General features: G+C 38.3%; 1 protein-coding gene across 1 annotated transcript; it reads left to right on the top strand.

The window, feature by feature from the left end:
* On the top strand, positions 1–333 carry LOC117274556 (uncharacterized). Its single transcript, XM_033653891.1, has one exon. The coding sequence runs from the start codon at positions 1–3 to the stop codon at positions 331–333; it is 333 nt and encodes a 110-aa protein (XP_033509782.1).
* The last annotated feature ends 10,522 nt before the right edge of the window (positions 334–10,855 follow it).

Here is a 10,855-nt window from a genome sequence, read left to right as displayed (position 1 = left end):
ATGGCTTCTCCACCAAACATCAAGGACGGACAATCAACGAATAGACCACCTAGATTCAACGGCCAATACTATGGTTGGTGGAAAACAAGAATGCATGATTTCATCATGGCTGAGGACTCAGAGTTGTGGGATATAATCTGTGACGGACCTTTTGTTCCCATGAAAACTGTTGGTGAGGGAACAACTATAGTCCTAAAAACGAGAAAAGAGTACAAAGATGCTGACAGAAAGGCTATTGAGAAGAATTTCAGGGCAAAAAAGATTCTTGTCTGTGGAATCGGACCAGATAAATACAACTGCATCTCAGCTTGTTATAGTGCTAAGGAGATCTAGGAAGCTTTTCAAATAGCACAGGAAGGGACAACTCAAGTCAAGCAGTCGAAGATTGAGTTGTTGACAATTGAGTATGAGCTTTTCAGAATGAAGGACGACGAGTCCATTCAGGACATGCACACTCGCTTCACCTCTATCATTAATGAGCTTCGCTCACTGGTAGAATCATTCCCAGGAATAAACTTGCCATGAAAATACTTAGTGTATTACCTGGTTCCTGGGAAAGCAAGGTAAACGCCATCATAGAGGCAAAGGATTTGCAGAAGTTGACCATTGATGAACTCATTGGTAATCTGAAAACTTATGAAATGAAGAAGAAGAAGAAGAAGGACAATGAGAGAAGAGATCCCAAAAGAGAGAAGAACCTGGTCCTCAAGAAAAACAACAATGACTTAGGAGGTGAGGATGCTCATATGGCATATCTGACAAAGAGATTTCAGAAAATAATTCCCAAAAATAGAGGTATCCCAAAGAAGGGCAGTTCAAGCAAGCCAAGAGGATATGACCTATGTCATAAATGCGGGAAGTCAGGACACTTCATTAAGGAATATCCTCTCCTTAAGCAAGACCAATACAAACACAACACAGACAAAGGAGGAAAAAGGAACCAGGATCCTGACAAAAAGTTTAAGAGAGAAGATGTCGCTGACAATATTGTGAAACAAGCTCTTGCTGCATGGGGAGACTCCTCCAGCGAATCTAGAGATGATGATGATGAAGGTGACAGCTCCATGATGGCAGTAGAAAGTGAAGCAGCTGAATATGATTCCATATTTGCTCGAATGGCTAAATCAGATTATTATAAGAAAGATGACGATGAAGATGAGGTAAACTTTATGAATGTTCAAAGAAATTTGAAATCCTATTCTCAAAAGAAGCTTATATCTTTGGCTAATATTTTAATTGATGCTTATCACGGTCTCATTAATGATAAAAATGTGCTAACCATAGGACTAGGAGAAATAAAACATAAGAGAGATGATTTAGTGGTGGTTGCGGTTGATGTAAGAGAGACCATTGAGAGTTTAAAAAAGGAAAAAGATATTTTGACTGAGAGAATTGCAAACATAGAGCATGAGAGAGATGACCTATTGGTAGTAGTTGTAGACCTAAAGGAAACAATTGAGGAACTAAGAAGGGAAAGTAGGCCTATGAACACTCAAAAGGGAAAGGAAGTTGCAAGTGAGGCACACCTTAGGCTTGAAAATGAGCTAAAATCAGTGAAATCTAGTCCGTGTGCAGAGCTTGAGAAAAACAGACAACTTCAGGAAGACCTAGGCAGAGTGAAGAGTGACCTAGAAAAATCTCTTAAGTGGTCTTGGTCCTCTGATGCAATCACTGCTATGTATACGAATAGTAGGGGAACATGCAGGGAATCAGGTTCCAAAAGAAAAAACCCCTTACAACTCACACAGCAAGTACGTTACTGTTCCTGATAACTGGTTTTGTACTTACTGTAGTAACACTGGACATTTCAAGGAAACATGTAAAGCCAAATTTCAGTCCTAGCAGAAAAACAAAGTTTTTACTGAAAAAGTAACTATTGCTAAAAAAAAACATGCTCCCTCATATAACAAATGTGTATTGCCTGCTTGGACAAAAAGAATCACCCGTTTACTCATTACAAGGGACCCAAACTTGTTTGGGTTCCTAAGTATAATCCTTGATTCTCTTGTGCAGGAAGAAGTGAAAGGAAGCAGCTAAAGATGGTACATGGATAGTGGCTACTCGAAGCATATGACTGGAAGCACTAATAATTTCCTTTCACTCAAAGCCCTGCAAGGATGGAGTGTATCCTTTGGAATTGGAAAAAAGAGATACATTCTTGGAGTAGGAAGAATTGGGAAGTCCCTCACTCAATCGAAAATGTGTATTATATGAATGGCCTGAAGTACAGCTTGCTGAGTGTCTCTCATATCTGCGACAAAGGCAACAAGGTAGAATTTGTGTCAAAAATCTGCACAGTCACAAACCTTGTGACTGGTGATGTGATCCTGATGGCAAAAAGATATAATAACATCTATGTCACTGATTTTGAGTCATTACATAATGGAGATCTCACATGTCTGAGTGTTGTGGATGATGATATTGAACTATGGCATAGAAGGTTGGGCTATGCAAGTTTTACATTGCTGAACAAAACCCCGTATAAACTGTTAAATGGGAGAAAACCTAAGCTAACACACTTGAGGACATTTGGTTGCAAATACTTTGTCCTCAACAATGGTAAGGAAGCTTTGGGAAAGTTTGATGCCAAGAGTGATAAAGGAATATTTCTTGGAAATTCATCACAAAGTAAAGCCTACATGGTATACAACAAAAGAACTCAATGTTTTGAGGAAAGCATATATGTGATCTTTAACGAAGCACAACACCCTCTTGGAAAAGCTGTACATGATAAGGCTGATCAAGATGGAGAGTTATCAAATGTCCCTGGTGAAGTTATTGACATGGCAAATGAAAAGGCCGATATGATGAGTCAGGTCAAGGAATCAAATGACAATGGCACAACTGAATCTCCAGCTGACATAAAGGAACCCAGTCCCTCAATCACAATAACTGAAGTAGAAAACAGAGTTGTTGATGCAGTTCAAGGGACCCTACATGCAAAAAGAGAATCACAATCAGAAATACCTGGACCATCCCACAACGAAGTTTAGGTGTCTAACTGGAAACATAAAAGCTCGCATCCTCTTGAAAATGTGATCACTCCCCTTGATTCAGGAATTCAAACCAGATCACAGGCAAGAAACACGCTTGCTTTCTAAGCCTTTCTCTCTCAAATTGAGCCCAAGAATATCAAGGAAGCATTAAAATATGTTGATTGGATTACAGTTATGCAATAAGAACTCCATCAATTTGAGAGGAACAGTGTATGACACTTGGTTCCACGACCTGCTGACAGAACGATTATAGGAACTAGGTGGTTATTCAGAAACAAACTTGATGAGTTTAGAAACACAACCAGAAACAACGCAAGGTTGGTAGTTCAAGGTTACAATCAGGAAGAAGGTATTGACTATGATGAAACATTTGCTCCAGTTTCTCGAATTGAGGCAATCAGAATCCTCATTGTCTTTGTGTCTCACATTGAATTCAAATTGTTCCAAATAGATGTCAAAAGTGCATTTCTGAATGGCTTTCTGAAGGAAGAAGTCTTTGTCAAGCAACCCCCTAGATTTGAGAATCATGAACATCCTGAGCATGTTTTTAAACTTGACAAGGCACTATATGGGCTAAAGCAAGCTTCTCGTGCTTGGTATGAAAGGTTGTCCAAATTTCTTCTAGAAAATGGCTTTACAAGAGGAAAAATTGACAACGTCGTATTTCTGAAGAAACAAGGGAGGAACCTGCTCATTGTGCAAATCTATATTGATGACATCATCTTCGGAGCAACTAATGATTCATTGTGTGAGGAATTCGCAAAATTCATGGGAAGTGAGTTTGAGAAAAGTATGATGGGGGGATTAAATTTCTTCTTGGGACTTCAGGTTAAGCAAACTACTGAGGGGACAATGATAAGTCAACAGAAGTACATCAAGGATCTTCTGAAAAGATTTGATATGGAAGGATCAAAGATCATTGATACTCCCATTGCCACTACTACTCGTCTGGACATGGATAAACCTGGTTCTCTTGTGAATGAAACTATGTATCGAGGTATCATAGGATCACTTATGTATCTCACAGCAAGCAGACCAAATATTGTTTTCAGTGTGGGACTCTATGCCATGTTTCAGTTCAATCCAAAGGAATCCCATCTGAAGACTGCCAAAAGAATCTGAAGGTATCTTAAAGGCACACAAGACCTAGTTCTCTACTATCCCTCAGGAGATAACTTTGACTTAATAGGGTATGTTGATGCTGACTATGTTGGTTATCTCGTGGATAGGAAAAGCGCATCTGGTATGGCACATTTTCTGGGTCCGTGTCTAATCTCATGGGGCAAGAAAATAAAACTCAGTGGCCCTTTCAACTGCTGAAGCTGAGTATGTGGCAGTTACGTCTTGTTGTGCTCAACTGTTGTGGATCAAGCAGCAACTAGAAGATTTCGGTGTATTTTTTGATTGTGTGCCCTTACTATGTGACAACACTAGTGCTCTCACACTACTAGAAATTCGCTAAAAACGACTAAAAAATCGACCAAAGTTAGTCGGTTATGGCCAATTACCGACCAAAATGCGACCATTAGGGTGTGGATGGTATTTTGATGGTCGGAATGGCTTACCGACCAAAGTTGGTCGGTAGCTTAAAACGACCATCTGACAAGTTTAAGTACTTACCGACCAAGTTTGGTTGGTAGCTTAAAACGACCATCTGACAAGTTTAAGTACTTACCGACCAACTTTGGTCGGAAACATATTTTATTAATTTAATTTTATCGACCAAAGTTGGTCGATTTAACTAAATTATATTTTTTTATTAATTATTAAAATTTAAAAAAATTGACCAACTTTGGTCGGAAATTGAAAATATATATATTTTTAAAATAATTAAAATTAAACATTACCGACCAACTATGGTCGGTAATCTCAACAGTGCAAGCAAAATACCGACCAGAGTTGGTCGGTAATGTTGAATTCTGGGAATTCAATATTCATTAACCGACCAACTTTGGTCAGTATTTTGGAATAATTTATTTTTTTTATTAAAAACCGACCAACTTTGGTCGGTTTTTCTGGGTTTAATTTTGGCATAAAATGTCTGTTTTGGTAGCTACATCACCTGCCAGCATACCAATACACCTAATAACAACAACAACTACTACTACTACTACTACTACTACAACAACAACAACAACAATACAACAGCAACCAAAACATTGAATAAATACTTTAAAACTAACAAATTAAAGTTAAATTGAACATAAAAATCCAAAACCAAGTTAAAACTAATTACAACTAGTTCAAAACTGGTTTTATTTGTCTAGTTCAAAGTATATAAAAGTCAAGGGGTGTTTTCTACAACATCATCATCACCGTCTGATGAACTTTTATTTACAAGACGATATAGAGAAAGGTCTAGTGGAGGACGGGAAGAACGATCACGGGGAGGACGGGAGGAACGATCACGAGCAGGACGGGAGGAATGATCACGTGGAGGTCGACCCTCTGGAGATGACTCACGAGATCAGGGAAATGGAAAAGCTCCACTAAATAGGAGAGTTCTAATCTGAGCTTGCATGCCAAGGAATTGAGCATTTTTAAGCCTTTCTCTTTCCTTGGCCGCTTCTAAATCGGATGTAAACTTTGTCACTGTATCACGCATAGCAATGAGGCTCTCCCTATTAAGTTGCTCGCCTTGCGAGGAAGTCCCTATTCCTCGCATTCCACACTTATAGCGATGGAAGTTTTTAGTAGGAAGACCGTATACCTTCCCCCATTTTGGACCGCCAACAGACTCCAACCATATTCTTTCAGCATCCTCGTCCAAAGGTTGGGTTGGCTCACCCGATTCACCAGCTGGATGACTACGGATGAATTCCTCCACGTTACTTTGGTAGCGACCCTATATTATTTTAAATTAAATCAGTATTTCTGAATTTTTATAAAAGTAAATTATAATACTTAAAGAAATTTGAAAGCTTACATATGCAGTCGAGGCCCGGTCCTCGACCCACCTATCTTGATCCCCCTCTTTCTTCTTCTTCACGATATGCGTCTCCTTGAATAGCTCATCATGACTCATTGGACGCCCATACTTTTTTTCCTGAAAATAAATTAATTTAGTTAATAAACAGAATAGATATACTTAGAAAAGTAAAATAATTTAAGCAATTACGTACCAATCTTCTTTTTATTGTCCCTAGGCTGATCGCACCTCCAGTGTGCAAGGAGCCTCCCTTCTCGGATGCGTGAGCTTTCTTTCCTTTTTTGCTCCTCTCTAAGAACTCTGAGGTAAGCCATTGACTTTGCGAATCATTCCACAAATTCTCAAGTAACCAGTCAGGCCTCTTGTTCTTCTTTCTAGCATCCGAGAAAGCATCTGCCAATCTCTTGTGAGCTTTATGATGAAAATTTGTAGTCACTTCTGCGCTATAGCGGTCTTCCCATATACACTTGCTCTGTATTTCAAAAGTTAAATATTAGATGGAAACATCATAAATATAAATTATTAAACTGTTTAAAAGAACATTTATACCTTAAATTGATTGAAAATTTGCTCCTTCAGTGAGAATAGGCAATCGGTCCAAGTCACATAAGGGCAATCATAAAGCTTTCTGATGGCATTGGTGATTATCTTCGTAGTCTTATTACCCGGCCTGAACCTGCAATTTAACAATAAAAATACATTAATATCTTAGTAAATATGTTACAAATCAATAGACGCAAAAATAATGAATAACACTTACCCATCACCCTCAGGGACTATGATGATCCTGCCATATCGATCATAATGCACTACCTCGTCATCACCATCCAAAGCATGTGTATCAGAGGCACGTGAAGACGATGTAGGCGAGTCAGAGCTACTGCCTCACAGGCGAAAGCCTGCAATATATGGAGTTGATGATGAAGATGGTTGCGATCCCTGTGACTGCGACATAGCTGGATGCAACCCAAGTGGATGTGATACCGATGGCTATGACCCGAGTCGTTGTGACATGGATGGATGTGATCCATGTGGCTGTGATATGTAGGGATGGGATCCATGTGGATGTGATGTAGATGGCTGTGAGGCAACTAGACTGTATGTAGGACGTATAGTCCTATGGCCCTATTATGGAAGACCTGGTGTCTGAATGAAGGTTTACGACTCGTGATGCTATGGAAGCTCAGTATAGTCGTGTGGTGGAGGATAACACATAGGCATCTCTAAAAAGGGTGGACAAGAGGGAGTATTATTTTCTACCCTCCTCTTTCCCTTCCTACCCTTTTCTCGACCCCGAGAACTAGTAGGGTCATTGTTACCTTGACCCTTGCCTTCCATCTACATAATATAATACACATTTAGATTGAAACATATAAGAAACTAGCTATAAAATGAGAGTGCTTTAAAAAACCAACTTTTTAATCCTCATCGACGTATTGTTCCTCGTCCGAGAATTCTTCGTCCTCACTTGTTTGAGCTTCATCAGTTGATTCTTCGTCCTCATTTTCTATAATTGTTACTTCATTTATATCAACTTCTTCCAATATGCGTTCAGGATGTTCCAAATCATTTTCTAACTGATCATCCACTATTTGGTGAACATTGGAGATATCGTTTTGATATGCAACATCTAACAAATTCTTGACTTTCACCCTACCTACAGGCTTAGTTTTTATTACAACCCACCAATCGGACTTATTCCGCCGCAATGGATAAGGAGCATAATACGCTTGCCTAATGTTATGTGCAATTATGAAAGGATCATAGCGATCATACTCCCTCGTATGATTAACCTCAATTATGTTGTATTGGTTGTGTACTCTTGTACCTCTTGTTGGATTTGGGTCAAACCACTTGAATCTAAAGAGTATCAATTTCTTATATGGCCAACCTGTATATTCTAGTTGTAATATTTCTTTGACCATACCATAATAATCAATATCTCCAACTTGGTTGCCATCACCACCTTGAACCCACACCCCGATGTTGTTGCTATTTTTATTTTTAGAGCAATCCTCTGTATGAAACTTATAACCATTCACTACGTACTAAGACATTGTTGTGACCTGAAGCCCAGGTCCCCAAGAAATATCTTTCAAAAATTAATTTACACCATTATTTGGATTATTTACCTATATAGTGTTAAAAAAACTCATAAGTTAGCACAACTTATGAATCAATTTTTATACATTCATTACGTGTATATATATATATATATATATATATATACTTACAAACCGTTTGAACCACATATCAAATCTCGTATATACAGCATCATGGCCAAATTGACCCACGAAGTGACTGTGACATATCAAATATTTTTAATAGTTGCATCAATATGTAGTCACAGTAAATTTTACATTTTGATAACTAATAAATCAATACTTACTTGAGAAATGGTACAACTTCGGGACAATTTAGCAACACATGAAGTGTAGCTTACTTGTACTCCATATCACTCAAACTTCTCTTTCTAACATCCTTAGAACATCGGCCTGGTTGATTGAATATGGACATTGGTGGATATAATGGATCATTCACATATTCGACTGTGTGCCTATTGGGCCTATTCCTAGAACATGGCACGTTACTCTCAAAATAATAAGAACAAAAATGTGCAGTTTCCTTTGCAAGATAGGCTTCGCATATAGATCCTTCAATCCTATTCCTCTACTTAACAAATTGTTTGCATTTACCAATTGTCCTACATAATGCCATGTTAGCCAAGAACATTCAAATAAAATAGAATATTACATCAAACTTATAATATTACCTCTCAAAGGGATATATCCATCTGCATTGAATAGGCCCTCCAAGTCGTGCCTCGTGTACAAGGTGTATTGGAAGGTGTTCCATCACATCAAATAAACCACATGGGAATATTTTTCCATCTTACTAGATATTACACGGATGTTCTGGTCCATCCAAAGTAGGTTTTCTTCCCTTAATGTGGTAGAACACAAGTCTTTGAAAAATAAACTAATCTCTGTGATGGGTTTCCAGATTCTTTCAGGAAAATCACAAAATGCAATAGGCACTAAGGTCTCCATAAAAACATGGCAGTCATGACTTTTAAAATGGCTCAACTTCCCTACCTCCATATCTACTTTTTTTCAAGATTCAACGCATAACCCTCAAGCATCTTCAATTTCGTAACCCAATCACAAATTTGTCGTCTTTCCTCCAAAGTGAATATGTAACTTGCTTTGGGCTTGAACACCTTACCATTGTTTGCTATCTGCAAGTATAATTCAGGTCGCCTGCAATATTCTTGTAAGTCCATTCGAGCCTTCGGGTTATCTTTTGTCTTACCTTTAACATCCATCATTGTGTTGAACAAATTGTCAAAATAATTCTTCTCAATATGCATGACATCAAGGTTGTGTCGGAGAAGATTATCCTTCCAATAAGGCAACTCCCAAAATATACTCTGTTTCATCCAATTATGATTAACACCATATCCGGGGAATCTATAAGGTGGAGCCTCAGTAACTTTACTGAAGTTCTGGACCCTCTCCCAAATTTCCTCACCTGAAAGTATCGGAGGTGGAGAATCATATTCCACTTTATTCTTTTTGAATGTATTTTTCATCCTTCTAAACTCATGATCATCAGGCAAGAATTGACGGTGACAATCAAACCATGATTGCTTTCGGCCATGTTTCAAAGTGAACACTTTACTATTTTCTATGCAGTAAGGACAAGCTAGCTTCCCAGCAGTCCTCCACCCAGACAACATTCCATACGCAGGAAAATCATTAATAGTCCACATTAAATTAGCATGCAAATTGAAATTCTGCTTGGTTGATATGTCATATGTTTCAACACCATCATACCACAATTGTTTTAGCTCATCAATCAAAGGTTGCAAATATACATCAATCAAACTTTTCGAATTACGTGGGCTGGGGATAATACAATTTAAGAATATATATGGACTAGTCATACACAACTCAGGTGATAGATTATAAGGTGTAAGAAAGACAGGCCAACATGAATATGGTGTCGTAGATATAGAAAAAGGCGTGAATCCATCCGCACACAGACCTAACCGAATGTTCCTTGGCTTACTAGCAAAATCTAGATATGTCCTATCAAAGTGCTTCCAAGCTTCTCCATCTAAAGGATGACACATAACACTAGGTGGTCTACTATCTTCAAAGTGTCATCTCATATGAAGAGTAGAACGCATCGACGCATATAACCTCTTTAACCTATGTATAAGAGGTAAATAATGCATCGCCTTGACAGCGACCATATTCCCGCTGGAAATCCTCTTGAAACGAGGCTTTTCGCAAAATTTACAACTGTCTAAAGTTGCATCATCTTTATAATATAACATGCAACCATCTTCACAACAATCAATTCTCATTGACGAAAGTCCTAACTTAAAAACCAATCTTTTTGCCTTATAGAAATCACCAGGTAAGTTGATATTAGGGTCAACTAGTTCACTCAAAAGGTCAATGAAAGAGTCCATGGTTGCTTGAGAAATATTCCAATCAGATTTGATACTTAGTAATCTAACTGCAACAGACAGCTCAGAGTGCGAACTTCCTTCACATAGTGGACGACTAGCTTCCTCTAATTGTTCATAAAAATGTTTTGCGTCATCATTAGGAGTTTGTTCAATATTTTCATTGGGCTCACCCCCGAAGTGCATCACAAAAGCATCCGCAACCATATCCTAAATTCTAGAATCAAGATTTATATTCTCCACCGACCTACTACTTTCACCAACAACCATGTTATGAAATATCCCACGGCTACCATCGATCTCTCCATAATTAGTCCATACAAAGTAATTCTCTATAAACCCCTTCCTATAAAGATGAAGCTTAACTTCCTCCAGTTTTTTAAACTTCATACAATCGCACCTGACACAAGGGCACCTAATTACTCCTTCACTTTGGTATGGTGGAAATGACAT

The sequence above is a fragment of the Nicotiana tomentosiformis genome, chromosome 2, assembly GCF_000390325.3.
Source record: "Nicotiana tomentosiformis chromosome 2, ASM39032v3, whole genome shotgun sequence".
In the NCBI taxonomy this organism is placed as follows: Eukaryota; Viridiplantae; Streptophyta; class Magnoliopsida; order Solanales; family Solanaceae; genus Nicotiana; species Nicotiana tomentosiformis.
Note: the sequence above shows the minus strand (reverse complement) of the source record. Positions and strands in the feature narration are given on the sequence as shown.